Source organism: Pezoporus wallicus, unplaced genomic scaffold, assembly GCF_028554395.1.
Source record: "Pezoporus wallicus isolate ANWC-B61680 ecotype Strahan unplaced genomic scaffold, APGP_CSIRO_Pwel_v1 scaffold_2146, whole genome shotgun sequence".
Classification (NCBI taxonomy): Eukaryota; Metazoa; Chordata; class Aves; order Psittaciformes; family Psittacidae; genus Pezoporus; species Pezoporus wallicus.
Window position 1 is genome coordinate 2301851 of NW_026639769.1, and position 20273 is coordinate 2322123.

At 38.7% G+C, this 20273-nt stretch overlaps 1 protein-coding gene across 1 annotated transcript in view; it reads right to left on the bottom strand.

Moving 5' to 3' along the window:
• KCNH5 (potassium voltage-gated channel subfamily H member 5) overlaps positions 1 to 20273 on the bottom strand; it is a 159102-nt gene that overhangs the window by 37355 nt on the left and 101474 nt on the right. Inside the window, exons 8-9 of the mRNA XM_057416066.1 lie at positions 16675 to 16874; positions 4850 to 5102 (exon numbers count right to left, since the gene is read on the bottom strand). Of these exons, the coding sequence (XP_057272049.1) occupies positions 4850 to 5102; positions 16675 to 16874 (453 nt within the window). The remainder of the gene's footprint in view (positions 1 to 4849; positions 5103 to 16674; positions 16875 to 20273) is intronic.

Below are 20273 nucleotides of genomic sequence, written 5' to 3' on the forward strand. Positions count from 1 at the left end.
CAAGGAAATTCAAAGTGTTGATGCCTGCATCCCAGACACCAAATTACAACTATTGAACACCTACATCTCCTGCTCACCTAAATGGATGTTCTTACTTGCTCAGCCTCTAAAGAACTTTCCTCTGTGTGATACGATAGGAGACTTAATCTTTTGACCTCCAAACACATGTACGATTAAGAGTAGAAAAAGACTCATCCCAGTTTTCAGCTGTCATACCAAATTCACGCCACTTGCACTCTTGCTTTCCTTAACTCCTCTGATACTGCATAATATCCCCTTCCCAGACCTTTAAGAAGTGAAACTCTGGCTTGCGAAGACAAAAAAAACAACAAACAACAGGTTGCTCTGGGAGTATATACAGAACATGCTGAGAATTAACATGCATAAAGGCAAATACAACTTAATAGAATAGATACAGGATCAAGACCCTGAGTGTGGCTGAAAATGAGCTATTAAATATACATTCACTCTGGCTTGACTATCAAAATTGAATTAATTCAGACTCCACTAAGATTTCACTGCTCGATATATTTTTATCGCTATGCAGTCTGAGCAATATTTTTGATCAATTCCTACAATCAACATTTGAATGTGGTGGGTCATTATTTTTCTGCTGGCAAAATGACTTCTTTAAACCTTCTTAATCAATCTGCCTGGTTTAAATTACAGTACAACTTACGCAGTCAGCTGTGCAAAATAATGGGAGCTGGAAAGCAGCTTCCAGAGACACTTGGTTGGCATTGCCACTTACACAAAACTCCTTGCCAGGAGCAAATTCAGGTTAATTGCAGCAGGGTGAACTGTTAGGTGCCCTCTGCTAGCAGATGCCTCACTTTGTTAGCCTGGGGGGTGTAAAACCTCTGGTCTTTCCTGAGACTTCTCTGCTGGTAACACCTCCCCCAGGCAGAGCAGTGGCAGCTATATTGTTTACTCCTGCTTGAGATGGTGGAAAATTACTGATGTGTCTTCTTAGGGTCACCTTACTTGCTAGGAAATTTTTGATAATTAGAGACAAGACTGTTTGCCCTTCTCCATTATCCTGGCAACTGCAGATGAGTTATTTTAAAATGACTGGGTCTTGTTTTCTCCAGATAAGCAGCGCCCCATCACACCAGCTCTGCAGGTGGTGCACTCTCTGCTACAGCAGCAGTCAGTACCTGCAAAAGGTGGAGATTGTCCTTGAGAGATGGAGATAACTAATGAGGGAAATGTAATGGAGCACCTGGGTATCTCCATTAATGAGACATATAAACTGCAGAGCTCCAATTGGATTCATTCGCTCAATGTACTGATTTCTGTCATGCTGATAACTACAGCAGCTGGGCATTTAATTATGCTCCAGTAAGAACAAAAACAAACCAGGAGAGAATAAAACCTCACAGTGCTGCAAGTTGCTCTGTCAATCACTGGGTTTCACCTGCTTTTGAAACACCAAAGCTGGGGCCACTGAGCCAGGAAGACTGCTGCTGAACAAAAGGATGGCTGTCTCCACAGCAGAGCTGCAGAAAGCACATGGATGGGATGCCGAGTCTCCTGAGCACACTGTCTCAGCAGGCAGGGAGGCTGGATGCCCCAACTCGCCATGGCTGTTACAGAACATAATGTGATACGGCAAGATGAACAAGGGGGAAAAGCAGCAGCACTATGGAATGTTTTATGCTGGGACCTGAGGGAAGACAAAACCCTGCACTCTGGACAGAAGCACGAATGTAAGTGATGGAAGATGCACATTCCTAACACATGTCGGTGTGCCTATCTGATTCACTTTCTGAGGATGTTCCACTTCTAAGAATATACCAATATATTGGCAGGTGAGCAGGATTAACAAGAAAAAAAAACAACCAAAAAACGGACACACCTTCTCCCCTTCTCCTTCTCTCTCTCTTTAAGCAAGGCAAATAATACTACCATATTAAACAACATTACACTATTATTTCCTCTGCAAGGAGCAGAGGCTGGCAGACAGCATGTCCTGCTGTGTTCCAGGTCCCATAGTGGAAACTGATGAGGACAAGTTTCCAAAGAATATTCATTGCATTTACTCTCTGGGTTACTGCTGAAGGATGGAGAAGATAGGCAGACTGGTAGTACAACCCCGTAAGTTGTCTTTCCCTAGGAAACCCAGTGTGACAGCAGATGCTTGGAGTATTCAAAGCAAGCTACAGAGGTTTTCACATTAGGCAGATGTTTTAAAATCTGATCTCCCCCTTAGGCAGATTCATTGTGCTTGAACTTCTCAAGGCAGAACAGATTGATAAAAATCATGTTTATCACTGTTCTGCAGTCACTATTTCAGGTGCCACAGCTGGCACTGTAGATATCTGTTGTGGTTTCAGCCCAAACGGTAACTCAGAACGACACAGCCATTTGCTCACCCCTTCCATCCCCTCCGCCTCTGGGTGGGATGGGGAGGAGAATCAAAATAATGTAAACCCCATGGGTTGAGATAAGAACAGTCCAGTAATTAAGGTACCATACAAAACCACTACTGCTAAGGGAAATAACAAGGGGAGAGAATATAAAACGAAAAACTGAAAAGAAAAAAAAATCCAAACAGTTCTCCTGGATTCCTGGCTTCTTATGCCCCTACTCACTGACAGAGCATGAGAGACAGAAGTCCTTGATCAGGGTAAGCACTACTTAGCAACAACTAAAACATCTGTGTGTTATCAGCATTGTTCTCAGACTAAAGCCGAAACACAGCACTGCACCAGCTACGAGGAAGGAGAAAAATAACTGTTACAGCTGAACCCGGGACAATATCATTGCAACTACATGTGGGAGAGATTTCCTTTCATAAGTGAATTTTCAGCATACAACATCTCATAATTACTCAGGTCACTATTCCGCTAAATAATTTCTCAGAGCATTAAAGCACTCTTCAGTGTGCTCCAGGACTAGAGGAAGCGGATTATTTTAAATTACATTTACACATTGTGCCAGTCCCTGTAGTACACAATGAACATAGCTCTGAGTCATGGGACTGCTTGCCAGCAGCCATGGCAGAATTGAAGGCACTTCTGGTAATTAGGGTAATTCACTTTAACTAGAAATGGTTAAAAGTCTCTCCAGGCAAATGGACAATAACCTAAATGCTAGATTTACCATATCTACAAGGTAGAAAAAAAGGGTTTACTATTATTCCAAACAAACAATATTCATTAGTAAAGGCAACAAAGTTTTGCATGTAATCCATTTAGTGATTGCTTCTATTCAGAAAATTACGTATTTATTGTTTGTAATACCCAAAAAAAACATTTATTTGTTTAAATGCTGCTACTTAGTCTTAAAGCTTTTGATTTTTAAAGCACTGTAAGCAAATACATCATCACTGAAACTAATAATAAACATGAAACAGTCCAGTGACCTAAAATACAAGGAATTTTTTTACTTTGGAAATTCCATATTTAGGAGCTTTCATCATAATAACTCTGCAACTGAGTAAGGAAACAGATTAATTCTTTCCTTAAATCTCTCTTCTTAAAAGCTTTAGTATACTCTAGAATACAGAAAGCTGCAGCAGGTATTTCAAAAGAGCATGGATGTGCATTTTTCTGAGTTCATACTCTCCAGCTGGGAGGACCTGGGTTATGCCCTTGGGGAATACCCCCATTCAGTCTCACCCACACATCTGCACACTGCCTAGTTCCACCCAAGTGCAGGACACATACACAGGCTTGTACAGCAACACATCGGGAATCTTCCTTGGCTACACACTTGTCCTAATTTCTCCTTTTCTCCCCCTTGTTGCCAGCTGGGAAGGAGCTGAAGCCTTGATTCATGACCAGTAGTGACTCTCCATGTCCACTCTCTTCCCACATGCCAGGGCAACTCCAAGTGTAACTTTCATCTCACAGCTGTCATCCCCACGAGATACAAGAGGGTCCCATGGAGCCCTCTGGAGCCACCCTTACAGGGAAGAAGTACAGAGCTTCAGTGGGGTGTAAGAAGTTCCCTAGGACAATGTCACCACTGGATTTGCTCTCAGGGAGCCACAGCTCCAGTTTAAGAGAAAGCAAATAGCTACTATTCAACTGGAGACGAGTTCTAGAAGTGGTTCTACTTTAAACAGGCAAGTCAGACTCAGAGTGGTTTTTAGGCAGAGCTACCATTTCTTCATCTACACTGTTCTGCCTCTGATGATGACTCCTGCCTCAGCACTAGCGCTGATCATTCAGTCCCACCATCTGCTACACCTTTCCCAATTCCTTACAAGCTAGGGAGGAGTCTGCATGAAGCCTTTCCCCACCCACTGCTGGCAAACCAGACACCACAGTGAGGTGACAGGGTGATCAACTTGGACCTTCCCCATTCCTGAAACTTCTCATGCCTGTTGCTGGGTAGACTATGCAAAGAGATAGGTGCATCGCTATCTCTTTGCATAGTTAGATGAGGCTGATTTTCTCTAAGGCCAGTTCACTATAAGTGACAGTTTTGCTTCCCTGTAGAGACTGTTTCCATCTGTTATTCTGGGCCAGTATATAGACAAATTAAAATGCCAGTGTGAAGGTTAAAGTGGAAATCCTCCCAAGAGACTAATATAAAACAATCTGCATTTTCTCTACTAGGCTATTTAAAAGATGTCAAGCACATAGATGCCATTCTCTTCTGCTCTGAGACACTTTGTGACCAGTGAGCCATGCTGGGCAGAAAGAGCATTCCCAATGGCATAAAAGATGAAGGGCCTTCTTCTACAGCAGTATCTCTGGAGACAAAACATCTCCATCTTATGACAAACACTAGCCTCCTAACAGTCTCAGTTGATGTTAGGCAAAACTAGTTAATATTCAAAGCTGAGCAGAAGGCAAATTTATCCAACCCTCTAGAATTTCAGTAGAGATCACTGTACCTAAAATAGCCACCACCTCGTCGTCCTGGATGACTTCTAGGGATCCTGAGACCACAAAGCAAAGAGCATCAACACTTTCCCCAGCGTGATAGATGAGGTCTCCCGGGGCGCAATGGATCGTCTGAAACTCCACAGCCAGGGCTCGCAGGCAGCCGTCGCTAGCCAGCCGGAAGGCAGGATGCTCATTAAAAACTTTCCGGTTTAGGTGCACACATATATCTGCTCTCATGTCCTTTGGGCAAATTGAGAGAACCTGAATGAAAGAAAGATGAAAAATAATCAGCTGGGAATATGACACATGGCCAGTGTATGCTTTACAAAACAACTTAACAGACGGATCTTAAGATCCTCCCAAGCAATCTTAAGATCCATCCATCCAATTATTTCATAAAGCTCCTGGCAGGAGTTTTATCTTGAATTGGGGTAGTCTTTTTCTACCATCTACTGCTTTCACTGCAGCCGAAAGAGTGATGTGGAAGAAGGGACTATGCTGTTACACTGTTCTCATTCCTAACAGTTTTTACACTTGTTTTCCAGAATTGCAGGTGGAACAGCTATGTTCTGTTTGGGATATCCCTCCAGATACTCTGGCTATTCACCTGCTGCTACTCTCAATCCCTGCAGGAGCACAGAATGGACACTCAGAGCTTAAGGAGCTTGAAGACATAGAAAGACAGACCATTCACAATAGAAAACATATTTTGCTCACATCCAGAAAACCTAGTCTTCAAAAGTCTTAGTGTAGATGACCACTTACCGACATGTATCCAAACACACCTAGGGTTTAGTTTCAGTGCCATATAGATATATACTAAGTAACCTGCCCTGGAGAGTTTAAAGACTGGAAAATCCAAAGAGTTTGAGATTAGAGCAAACAGAAAGTATTATGAAACCTTATGATACATAAAGGTGAATGAAAAACTGTCCTGTGAATATGAAGATAATCTTCATATCAGATCAATTTAATAAGACCTTCAATTAATTTCTTAGTTTAAATAGTTTTCCCCATTGAAATAGTACCACAAACACACCTGAAGAAAAAAAGTGAAAATCTGTGGGTCTTCTTAGGTTTGTAAACTGTATGTTAAATATTTGCACATCCTCCTATACACACTAGCATCCTTATAACCCTAAAATGGTATGGTAGGTAATTGAACTGAGAAATATATAAAACTTTTTAAAGTTTTCCTAGGATAAATAATAGAGAAGAGCATGAGATAAAGAGCACTTCAGAAGTCTAATATAAAGACTGCAAATCAATACTACTGATTAATTTCTCTTTGTATGGAATTAAACTAGCAGCTAGCTCTACAGAGAGTGCAAGAGAGGGACATTGGGTCAATGTGTTGACGACCATTGAATATTAGCAAACAGAGGGAGACTTTGGTAAACCTGACTAAGCTTTGAGGCAAATGGTCATGTTAATATAAAGCCACAATTTTAATTTCTGTTTAATTCAGAAGAGGTACATGATTGTAAAGTATTATTAAAGGTCCTAAAACATAGAATGGGAAAATAGTAAACAATTTCTAGTTTACTAATAACATTTAGTCCCTTTCTTATTTCAATAGGTCAAAGTTGCTCTGCAAAGATATGAATGCAAAAAAGTGAAGAAGTTATTCTAGCCTCTGTACTATGACAGTCCAAGGCTAGAAGGAGCTACTCTAACCATCTGCATTAGCCTCTTGCACTCATAGTTTTCATAACAATCCCAGACTACCTTTTAAAATTATAACCTAGAAGGCCTTGATTTAATGTTTTCAAATGATATAAGGTAGTTGTTCCTATGGACAACTACTTGTTGACAACTACTAGTTATTGACAACTACTAGTTGTTCCAATGGAGAGCTACTCTCTCGTTTAAAATGTGCTGTTTCTGAACTAATTTTTTTTTCCTCATTTTTCAGCCAACAGCCAGGAGAACTCATCACGTCACTAAGATAAAATACTTGCAATCACTGGAAATATCATCCATGTGTAGGTGTTTATAGAATATAACCATGTCATCTCTTGATCTCATCTCAAATAAACAAGAGAGATAATGGTTCTTGTGCCGAACACTATGAAGCACAGTATCTCTTTGGAAACTTCCCCATAGCATTAGGTTTCCTCACTTACAACCACCTTCCCAGATAATTAGATTTTATTTGATTTAACAGACAGTAAGTCAGTTTGGCTTAATGCTAATTTTCCAAAACAAAACATTGTACAGAACACATTAAAATACCCTCCATAAGTTAGTTTTATCATAAAAAACTAATAAACATATTTGACAAGACATTCTCTAATAAACCATTTTTTGCATTAGTAATGTCTTGTCTGCATCATTGTTGGCATATGCTGTATCACTTTTCCATAGTTATATTAAGGGTAAATGTCAGCTTTCCAAACGTATACTTACTCCAGTCATTCCATTTATCATGAGAAATAGGGCACACCTTAGTTTTCCAGTAAAATAAAAAAAAAACCAACCAAAAATACTTTTGAGAGTGATTGATTCACCTCATCCCTGCTTCTGGATCAAACAGAAAGCATGTCTTTATTACAATAAACATCAACATGACAACTTTCTTCTTCTCAATAGTAATTTAATGAAAATTCTGCCTTTTTTTTATTTGGTATCATGACTGATGATTTTTTAACGTTTTATCTGCTCTTGGGCCTAAATTATGGTTATAAGTTTTTTATGTCCCTTTAATACTTTCAGTAATGTAAATGCCTTTGACTTAAGGCCATGAGTTATAAATTCTCAAACACTACTCTTAAGAAAAATGTGTGTGTTCATACCAAACACTCCTCTTAAGAAAAATGTGTGTTTGCACATGACTGATTTCTAGATTTTACCCTTTAAGCTTTCAAACTGCAGCAAGAAAAAATTATTAAATGATTGCATAGGTTGTTACTACAATATTCTGAGATGTTTCAGGAGCCTTTGTTTTTTTGGAATGTAAATTAACTGTGTCCCTAAAGAATAAAAGCCACTTGGAGACAAAGCAGCATAGTGTTTCTTCACAAATACAGAGTTAAATACAGAATATTAAAAGAAAGCACTCAAAGCATTACTCTGTATAAACACAACAGACCTATCTATCATCACACACTTCATACACTGTAATATGAAGAGACAGAAGAAATTCCATTCCACAGAAAAAGCCAATCTTAGAAAGCATAATTTAGGAATTTTCTGATGTCATGATAAAAGTGATTCTCCTAATGACGTATTTCTGTATGGAAATATCACTTATCAACTAGTAGTACAGCAGTAAACAAGTAATGATGCAAGAGTTAGCTAGGAACAAACATTCTTTATTTCAGTTTTCTTGTCTGCTACACTGCAAATACTGAGAACAGAGAATGAAACAGATGACAACTAAAAGAAACAATATTGAAAGATTAGGCAGAGGAACTTTGATAAAGATAAATGTAGATATACATAGGGAGAAAAAAAAAGCAAAGATAAAAATATCTTAATATTCAGCTATTTGTTTTCCATATGGTCCAAGCACGGGACATCATAAGCTACAACCTGACTTTGCAGCACTTCTTTTTGTGTTTACAAATACCGATGTCATGAATTCAGAAGGAGTCTTACAGATGCCACCAACTTCTCTATTAGTTGTACTGTAAAAAGGGGTTGTTGGTGACACATTACAATATGCAGCAATTTTCCTGCTCCCAAAGAAGATGCATAATGTGATACAGGATCACACAGAAGCATGTGGAAGCTAATGATAAGTAGCCCAAAGATTTTAAAAGCAGAAAATGAGAAAATCAGCACTTCAAATTCGTGTAAACATTTTCCTGAAAATGATCCCTTACTAATAATAGAAGACGCTGACATTGTAAAATGTTCTTACTGAGATCTCAGCATTTTTAAGGTAGAGCACAACTAAAAAGATACAAACTAGTGGCAACATAGTTGTATGTGAGTCCATTTGCACACACACTGGTGTAAAAGAAAAATTCAGTTTAAGGTACGGGATACCCTGTAATACTTAATCTATTGTTTCAGTGTTAAGGAAATGCCTCCAACTTCATGTTACTAGAACCAAAGTTCAGATGGGACTTTTTTTGTAGCCTGTATATTCTTTCAGCAGTGCATCAAACCCCACCAAGAAGAATTTCTGAAGAGTAAATTTCCTTAGAGACTTCAAGAAACCTATCTTTTATAAGCGAAGTAGGTTATTAAGATTGCTGACTGCAATGCTTTACTAACATGGTTTTGGAGCACATGGCTTAAAGCAGACAGTCTGCAGGGACCAGATGCCTTTGCCGCTAAAGTAGTTGCTTTGCAATAAATCTGTAGCCACAGACTTTGCAGTCAGCTTTTCCATATGTATCCAAGCAGCATGAAAGAACAGAACCTGTCATGTTTCAATGCAAAATCAGAGGAGAAAGTTAAATTCTACCCAGAGGAGAATCTTTGCTGGCTATATTAACTGTATTTCTACCAGAAAAGGAGCAAGGTTCCATGCCACGTGTATCTGGGAAGACCTGAACCACTACCAAACTGAGAGAGGAGATAGTAAAGCACAGAATAACATTTATCTCTTCCCTTCTCTGCAGAGAAAATTAAGCCTCCTCAAAGTTGGTGTAGGACAATTGCTGAGCTCTGCCATCATCACCTGGAATCTGACTGATACAAATCCCAACACAACACTACCCAAGGCAGAGATTCAACACTGCTGCCATCTCTAGAGCACCTTATGGCATACATAAAATGCTGGTGGTGAGAAAAGCTTGTAGCTGCTGCTAGAAACTCAGAAAGTCAGTTACCAGCTCACAGGGAATTGGCACAAAACATCTCACTATCTTTTCAGCTGGAGATCTGTAAGGGGGGAATAAAATTCTCAAGGAGGTTCAATCTGACTTTTTTCATCTCCCGTCCATTTCCTCAGCATGCTCAGGCAGTTTAAGATAAGCCTCTTGAACAACTCAAAGAACCCTACGGGGAGCAGAGATTATAAAGAACTCAAAGTAAAGCAAATGAATCGAAACAAAAACTGTACAGATTAAGAGTGTGTCCAAACAATATCTGTTAGGAGGATTTTAAGTTTTTTTTAAAAACCTTCCCCGGCTGGAAAACACTACAGAATCGCTTAGCAAATGTTACAGAACCTGTTAAGACTTGTTAACAGAAAGGGCAGAGGCCAGTGAATCATGAATGCTATCTATTTGCAATTCTCTTTCTGCACACAGGATTCTCACTTTCTCAGGTTTTAGCTAGGGGATATATTGACTGAAATTCAAGTGAAGAGCTTAGACAGTCTTAGCAGTGGAATAACAAGGACTATTTCCTAAATGAATAACTGTAACAAATATTGAATATACTAAAAAATGTCAGCTTTAACGACAAATAAAATCAATTCCTCCAACTTCTCAACAGCTACAGGCCACAGATAGCTCTTTTTATTTTGTGGACAAAGGCCACTCTGGGTTTTCAAACATACTCAGCAGCCATAATCAAGGTCAGTTCTTTACAAAACCCCACAGTACTCTCTAGGCACCTGACCAAGTTATTCAGATGTTTAGAAGGATTTGATTCATTTCAGTGTTGCATTCTTTTGCAGACCTGACTAAAAGTGTTACATTCGGCACTGCCTAGAGGCCAAAGAGACAGAGGTGAGAAAACAGCTGATTGGCAAATCACAGAGCATTTTCCTGTAATAATCAGGTAATTTTGTAAGTAACTCAAAGGTGATGTATGGAACTAAGCAGTTATTAACCCTGCAGCATAAAGGCAATCTTCAACACATCACTGAATATCTTGGTACCAAGAATTGAATTTCAGAAGCAATTGTATTCTCTGTTTTAATTGCATTAAAACACAAGGTCACTTGGATTTCGGTGCTCAGAAATTGAGATCTGACAATCGAGTCTAATAAATTGAGTTTGTCTTATTTTCTTATGAATGAGCTGAACCACTGATCAAAATGCTTAGATTTACAAGTATAGTAGCAAAATTAACTATTGTTGTTAACTGAGTTGGTTTAACTGAGTAACAAGTGTTAGAGACATAAAAAATCCCTAGAAATTGGCTCTAGATTATATTAAATTCAGTATTGTCAACATTGATATAATCTGGCTATAGGTCTGAAATCAGGGGAAGATGAGAGGCAATACCATGTATTTTAAGGCATCAAGTGGTTCACCATCACAAGGCCTGCCTGTTTGTCTAACACAATGGAAAGTGTAGTACATTAGTAATATTCACTGATGACCCAAAGTAGCAGATTCCAGGATGCATAATGGTTGTAAAGTTGAAGTTTTCAATTTTGCTATAATATGTATCCCAAGCACAGTCATAACATGACCTTCTAACGGGGTAAAGGACAGCAGACTACAGGGAATTATATCATTAAAAATCTACTTATGATAAAAGAAAGAAAATTAAACATCAGAAAGGATATGGCATACATCAAAGAATCTCTCAAGTCACAATATTTTTGGGGATAACAACTTCTGTACCAAGGTCACTCTTTCATTGGAAGAATGAAGCCGATCAATGGATTATTTTATTTTTGTGCTTCTTCTGGAGGTGGCTTTATTTTCTAACATGCAGCTTTTCAGAAAGACATTCAAGGGTGAAAGCATTAAAACAGATCTGTAGAAGACCTTACCCTAGATGTGGTCTCTATATGTCTGTCAGCCCTTCTGTCAGATCCATCCCTTTGGTACCAGTGCTCAGGAAAACAGCTGACCCCATCCACTCAGGTACTTACTCCCCCAGGAATTAAGCTCATGAGCTGTTACATAACTCTGGCATTTCCTCAAACATGACAGGTTTGTAGTTTAATCTGAATCAATCCCAAAATGAACACATCCAAGAGCAGAGAAAATAGTGTATCTTTCCTGACTCTGCACAGTGCATACGGTGGTGAATAATCCATACCATCCATACAGGTGAAACAGAAAGACCCACTGGTGCACAGGCCCCACTCTTGGACCTGTGTGAAGAACAGTGACACCCTGACCATCTCTTCTGCATCCCGCTCTCCAAACCGTGGATTGCAACTGTACCTGGTCCTAGCTCAGCTGTGCGAGGTGAAGGAAGACTTCTTGTTCACCTCGTCCCGATCTGCAAGGAACGACCAACAACCCCGCTTCTACAACGAAACAAAAATACTTGTCCAAATGATTTTTACCTTCCCTCTTCAGCAGGGAATTGGTTGTAGCTGTCACACCTAATTTTGCAGAAGGTCTCTTCGGCCATGAAGTTTGGAAGCTTTCTAACCCCGTCATCCACAAGGAAATCCAGCCAGCACTTAACAGACACCTCTATGTGATGAGACACTTAGGAATAGCAGCCTGATTCCCCTATTCATCTCAGAGTATCACTAATTATTACTACAGTTCTTGAAGATCTTGTTAACAGCAAACATGACTAAAGTGCACTGTCTTTGTGTAGATTAATGTTTAATATAGTTACAACCTCTCTCTATTTACCACAAACCCATCTCTCGTATAAAAGCTTAGTGAGCCAGTGGTGAATAGTTTTAATATTGCATTATTTTCCCATTATTTCCATTTCAGTCATTGCAATGTGGAATTGGCTCTCAGTATTCAACTGCCATTGATGCTTAGGTTGAGACTAAATAGATGCCTTTTTTTTTTCTTTCAACCTGTGACTTTTCTGAAAGAATTGGCTGTTAAAACATGATAGACATTTATTTAATTGCCTTCTGATCAAATCATAAGCCATACCATAGCATAGAGGTCAAGAAGAGAAAATCTTTGGGGTTTACTGACATTTCAGAACTTTATCATTAGAAGAGACCTTGAGACATTTGCATCTGGTAATGGCTGTTCTACTTTCATGTATAGTGACCTATTTCTTATAGAATAGCTAATATCTATAAATTTTTCATTTGCTGCCTAGAGATTTCAATAAAAACTAAGAGATTTGAATTCAGTGTATGTGTCATATATCAAATTATTATTGTAAAGATTTTTCTCAGCTGCTTAAAAATGGTCATATACAGGGTATATACTGTCTCTTTTTACCTCTATCAAAAAAAACAGGTTCTGCTGGATCAGAGATAGTGTTTAGTATATAAAGGCCTCTTGATTTTGTCATCTATTTAGCTCTGCTCATTATTAGATGAAGAACCCCAAAACCTGTAGCACTAAACATAAAATAAAATAAATTAAAAAAAAAAAAAAAATTGTCTTGTTTGAGCCACCATTACACCAGGAGATAAGAGTTCACGTGCTTGTATTACATATATCATTCAGCTGTCAGAGGAGGGCTCTCATGTTTAAGTGATTTAAGATTATAGATCAGAGGCCACTTGCTTCCCCTTAAGTAATAACAATAAATAGGCTAATGCTTTTAGTGTCATTGTAAATTCCTTGTGTTTTGAACACTCAGAGACAGGCTGAAGCACTGAGGTTTGAAGACAGGCTTTGAAGATGAGCTATTTCCAAGAACAGGGAAGCCAAAACAGTGTGCTTTTAAGTGCCATTACTTCAGTGTGGGAGAACAAGTCCTCTTTCCAAGGACAACAGACAGGGGCTTTAACATAAAGTTCTGTTTGAGACAGCTTGCTCCCACAAGCAGCAAGGACCAGATCTTCATATATCTTCCTCCATGCTAACTTCCACTTTACCTTCAGTTCCCATCTAAGGACTCAACAGTTTTAGCCAAGATCTGTTTTGGGACTACACAGTTTATGTGTCATTCTAGCACAGAGAGTTGAGATGTGATGCAACAAATCTACATGTTAAGTGGTAGTAATTCCAATCAAGTTATTAAATTTTATTTCAATTTCAAGCATATTAATTTAAAATCCATAGTTATCAAAGAAATACAGGCATGGGTTTATTTTTATTCCATCAGATTGCTAGGATTGTTTATTACCATAGGAACCTACCATAATGCTCATGTAAGAAATTTCATTCTCTGTTAGTACATTAGCCTTTTTGTTCTTCGAATTTGGATTTCAAAACATGCTGATTTCAACGTGCTGAGTGACTGAATGAAATGTTTTATAAATTCAAGGTAAATGATGTTGTAAAACACATTTCACTCTGACAATGTTGTTATATTTGGAACAGTTTAGGATGTAATCCTGTATGTTAGGTTGAAAAACATCCTTGGATGATGGAAACTGAGCTGTCTGATGGAAACTGAAAAGTTGAGAAATTCCTCACTAATCGTCATGTGCCACAAGCACACGCGTTTTGCAAAGTAATAAGAAGCTTCTTGAAAAGTTCATCAAAATTAAGGAGAATGGGAAATCACAGGATATCCAGACAACAGACTGGTCAGAATCCTATTACTGGAGCTTTGAAAACTAGATTAAAAGAAACCCCTAAGGTCATGTCCAGGCCATTAGACAAAGCAGAGCAGAGAAGCAATTCAAGACCTGGGGCAGTAATCACCTATTCCAACCTACACTGGAGCACTATCTGGATTTAGCAGCTCAGCTAAATCCAGTTTAGTCCCATTACCCCACAGTGCCTACGTTAATAAATCTGACTTTGTGTACCTTGGAAGTTCCTACAGCATACTCCCATTCACTTCCTGCTCTAGGTTTAGTACAGATGGATTCCATTTAAATGCAGAGGGCCTTACAAGTGGGCTTGAAGGGGTAATGAAGGACCTAATGCCAGAGAAATGATGCACCCTACATGACTATTTTCTGGGAGTGTACCACTGTTTCTACAGTTTTTCAGCTGGAATTTACACCATTTTCTCTTTTCTGTTTTGGTGAAGCACATCACAACACCTTCCTGAGTGGAGATAAAAGTAGGAAGGCTGCCTGGCTACAACACAGCTTTCCACCTTTTTGCTAAAACAAATCCTGACTTTGGCTAAGGTCCTGCATCTCAAAGCAAATTGCCTGATCCTTACACTCGTACAGTCCCAGGGGTGATCAGTGTAGGCACTTCTGGCCACTGCTGCTATTGCTTTTACAGACTTGAAAGCTGTAAGGGATAGAAAACACCAAAATATTCAAACCGGTGCTCAAGTTCTTACGTTTATCTTGTCTCCTGATCTTCTGTAACATGGGGTTTTCTGGGAAGTTCGATTAGATGCAACTACTGGTGTCCAGATGCAGAGGTTCCTGAAATCCTTCCACTGTTTTAAATAGGTTTTGGATCCAAGCCTAAGTTTAGGTAAGTCTTTACCAAGGGAAAATTGTTAAAAACCCAAGTCGCAGATGTTACAGCCATATTAATTATCTAGCTAAGCAGCCACTACTATCTTACAGATGAGAGAACACTGCTTACCAGGAGTCGAATATTATGGCCCTAACTGCATTTTTATAATCTATAAAAGTGGACATGCGGAAACTATGGAAGGAAATTTCAGTAATTAAAGCATAGGTTCTCCTAATTCACTGCAAAGCATCATTAAAATCTAATGAAACTGTAGTGGAATAATACAGGATTCTGGCTTAACTGCAAGGAGATAAATGCAAATGAAAGTTGAATTTTTATATGGTTTTGAGTTTACATGATAGGACTGAATGCATTTACAGTCGTTTACACTATAAAAGCTCACTTTTAACACTGCATGAATCAGGATTGGAAAGTTAGAGTATTAGTGTATAAGAAGTTAACATCTTACAGAATGTGGCATACTGAAGCACAAGAACCAAAGAAATAAAAATCCTTGTTACTGAAAATAGTTGTATTTTTGATGGTATCCAAATTTTACAGCCCATGATTAATATGATAACTGCTATTGCACCAGCATGATGTAAGACTAAATTTTTCAGTGGAGCAACTTCACCTTGGCATATCTGAGCAAGCTGCATCATCATCACATATCTTGCAATAGATTCAACTGAAGCAAGAACTTCAAACCTCTGCAAGCACTAGACATTTTAAGATATTAATATGCCATGACACTTTCTTACCCTCCCTCAAACTTTTAAGTTCTTAGGAGTGAAATCTTCATGGTAACTGGAGATTGAATGCCTAATTTCAGCTGATGTGTGTCAGGTCCACAGAAGCCACAGGAGTGTCGATCTCCACTAACCAAAAATCTAGACCTAAAACTGTTTTATCTTGCCTGCATTCAAGGTATTGCAGTTGGAAACCTTCCCATCTGACTTCGGTTCTCTAAAATATCCAAGACTACTCATTGCACATATCATGGGGAAAGAGAAGCCCTGAGGACAATTCACTTGGTCTGTCCTGGCACACAGTGAATCACTCTCCAAAGATGACCTTCTACTTTAATCAGCTTTTGAAGAAACCTAAATGACCAGTCCTTTCTGAAGGCTAAAGTCCTGTAGGACTTCTACCCCACATGGCTGCCAGCAGTGCCACATTTTCTATATCTCCCTACCAAAGACCTTAAGTTCTAGCTGTGATATTTTAGCTCAAGGAGATCAATCTCTATTGCCATTAAATCCTACACTAATTACGCTGATGGATACGTCGATGTCCTGGGTATCAGCAAAGGTCCAAGCCAATCAAACTCATTTCATTGCAACTCACAGATACCAATAATTTTCAGAATAGTACCAATGTAGGTCAGACATCAAATTACATTCATGGACTAATTTGAAGACCAATTTCCCATTGATTTCAATTGTTAAGTATATTAAAATTATTTAACATTTAGGCAAAGAAAGACTGGAAATCTGAAAACATTTACCATAATGGAAAATAAACGCATAATTCCAAAGCAGCAAAGCAGTCTTTTTTTAAAACATCTAGGTTTAGATCAAAACAAACAGAATAATGGAGAAGCATGCAGTTAAGGACTTGTTAGTAAGTTATATACTGTTATACAGTCCTGTTTCTAAGAATGTACACAAAGGACACAAAACTCTTCCTGTCTAAATTGTTACCTCATGTACTCATACCTTCTCTGTGTCAATTCCTTTAGACATGGACCAGGTTGAGACAATATAATCCATGACTCTTTCACTAAGGCCTTTTGGGACTTGATATAATTTTAGGAAATCCCTCACATTGTTCAGCATCTCATGGTATCGGTTGGTGTTGGCATACATTTGCTGGAAAATGGTGGTGACGTTTCCAAAAATAGTTGCATAAAGGAGAGCTGAAAAAAAAACCAAAGGTGATTAAAAATAAATATGTAAGTTCCAGTTATTGCTACTTATAATTCAAGGATAACATCAAAGAATTTTATGTATGGTTACAAATTACTGCAAATACATAGGTGTAAACTGAACAATTCTATTTACGCATATACTCTCGCACATATACATGTACGGAGTTATTTCTTGAATTTACCTATACAGCTCATACGGCCACTCAGTGTGCATTAATTTACAAAATCAGTCATACAGATAATGTCAACACATGGAATTATTTAAAAACAGACAGTGCATTTTAACTCTACACTCTATCCTAATCCAAACTAATTTTCAAATGTAGCTTCAGCCTGCCAGTAAACCCTGAAGGCACTATCCAAAGAGCCATGCTGAACTCTTGTAAGACCATCTTAGTTAGCATGTGCTATGAGTAACGAATGGCCTCAGTGCCAAAGAAGAAATGAAATGGAGAAGAAAGGAACATGGGAACCCTGTCAAAGAGCTACCTAGACAAGTAGGGTCCTGTGTCAACAGCCAAGATGTGCATAAGAAAGATTCAGAGTGGCATTTCACAGTCCACTTTCACAGCTAGTCCCAGCAGACAACTTGGGTATGTCACATCAACAGCTAATGATTTCAATGAGAGAAACACTGATGAGGGGACAACAGAAAGTTCCATTGCTGAAGGCATATGATTAGGACAGAAGGAGCACACGGTAGAATAGGAAGCGCTACCTCAAACCCATTCCTGGAGTTACCTTTTCTTCTAGTTTGATTCTCCTCTTTCCGCATGTGCCACCATTACTGTCAAGTTCAGCAAGTTAAGTTGCGCAATACCAAAGAATGGCATGCCATAATTGAGAAAATCACATGCTTTAAGTAAGCCTTTCCAAATGAAAAGGCATAAACCTCCATATATTATTACAAGTGTGATACAGTGAACACTGTTTGATGGAGAGTGAAAGCTAAATTTGGCAAAGCATTTAAGCAAATACTTAAATGCACACCTTTACTGGTATTGTCTTAAATAGTGGTGGATGGAAAGATTCTTCTAAAGTCAAGCAAGTGCAAGATGCCTTATTGAGTCACAATGTAATTACCTTTGCAAGCAAGCCCAAAATGACGTTCTTCCTTTAGGCATTACAGATTTGCAGAAAACAGAATTATTCTGGTATCTCATAATACCAATGTGTGGCACCACTTCTGCTTTTGACGTTATCAAATACACAGAAATGTGCCTATCATTTTTAATAATCTTTATTCAGAGGTGCTTTATAGCAGTGCTGCTATGCATTTCCATATGGCTTTTTTGAAAAACTGCAGCCTACAAACGGCAAGAAATAACCCACTGTGAAGGGAAATAATGTCTTCCATCTCTCAGTGAATAATGCCTTCACTCTACACAAGATATTTCTACCTCATTCAAGAAAACTCACTTTCTTTCATACTAATTTACTATTGTTTATCACACCTATTTGAGAGGTCACATTAAAAAAAAAAAAAAAAAAGCTGCTTTCCTAAAACTGTATAATAAAAAAAATTGTACTTCAATTTCTCACAGCTCTTTTTACTACATCCATGTAAAACTTAGATGCTGAAGTTCATCAGAAATGTGATGTTGATTGTTTTACCAAGTCTTGGGATTTTCCATCTTGACACACAAGAACATAACAAACCAGGTCATAAAATGTGCAGCAAAATCAAACACGAGGTTTCAGTTTTTAGAAAACATAGCAGATTAATTCTGTATGTGATATCCAGAAATAAAGCTTTTTGCAAAGGTAGGTTTTTACCTTGCTTTACTGATTGTTGCATCACACCTGCTAGCTACAGAAAGGTTTTCTCTATCTCTATATGCATTCAGATATACAACAACAGTCAAAGTAAAGAGTATGTGGATTATAAAGAAGTCTATACTGGTGAATGCCACCTGATTCTTCTCTTTTTTTCATCTTTTTCCATTCTTTTGAATTGTTGTAGAAGGGAAAACTTATGAACTGTCACTTCTAAGGGCAACATCCCTCATCCTTCTGAAGAACAGTTGCTGATTTATCATAAACTCAGTCCATCATATATGTGAGTGCACAATACTTCTTGTCACCCTCTCTGATGTTAGATGAACCTGCAATTACTGTGACTACAAATGTAAAGAGAAGCTGGGACTATCCCCAAAATGTAGTTACAGCTAGACTGCATAAGCGGTTACAATGCATGAGACCCAACTGACCATGCAAACCTACACAGAAGACCCAGGCTAACTAAAAATGTGACAAAGCTCCCTGCAAGGTCAGGAAAAGAGAGCTCCAACTCTGATACCTCCCAGGTTGAAAAGAGCAAATAATACCATGGCAAAAACAGCTTGTCTGAAGCAAATGGCACATGTTACCTTCTCTGCAAAAAAATTACTCTTTGGCAGAGGCAATTTGTAGAAAATATACAGTCAGAAGAGAAATTCTAGTTCTGTGTCTTCTAACACAGCATCCTGGAAAGTTTTACTTTAAACAGTACGTATGTTCAAGAAATAAAGGACAGGATAAATCATTGGACCAAGCCTGCAAAATCACTGAAAGCATTACCTAGCAGTACCTCACTAAGCCAGAATTCAGGAGTCTACATGCTGTAGAGTCAGCACAGACAAAATCAGCATTATCTCTGTGTTGGAAATCAAAGCCTTCCTTTGCCTCCTATCAGAAATGGTAAAGACACATGGTTGAGTTCATCTAAATATTCCTCTTCTCTTATAGGTCACTGCATGGGGGGCCTTTGTCAAATATTTAAAGGGAACCTACTCAGATCTTCCCAGCTTTGAAGCTGTGCGAAAATACTCTCCTTGCCTGTGGTGCTTCCCTGCACCAACACTGGTAGCTGCCGAGACTCATTTTCAGGTTTTGAGCACATTTTTCGTAATCTGGCATAGACAATCCAGCTCTCTGTAAATCATCTCCCCATCCCTCAGGGTTTTACATTCTTCCAGTTCTCCTCCCTATCCCCCCAAGAAGGAGAAAAGCGGGGGGGGGGGGGTGGTTGAGCAAGCAGCTGCTTGATACTTAGTTGCAATCTGATACTTAGTAAAGAAGGTCATTTAAAAACCCCTACTATTTATTATTTTGCAGGTCTCGGTATGCAACAAAACAAGTATGTGCTGATAAGGAAGTAATACATAAATAATTTGCATTGTAATTGTGACACCTGTTGTGACACTTCTCTACAGGGAAAGGACCCTCTGCTTGGGAGAGTCTAATGAGAAGAAATCAGTCTGCCTTAAAAATACAATTTACCTGTCTTTGCTCTTCGCTACCCAACTTTCAGCTGGGGTAGTTGTGTGAGCTGCAAATATGAGAGATGGGACAGGACAGAGAGGTGAGCTGGATCAGCTCCTTAGTTGCCCAGTATGTCTCAGCTCA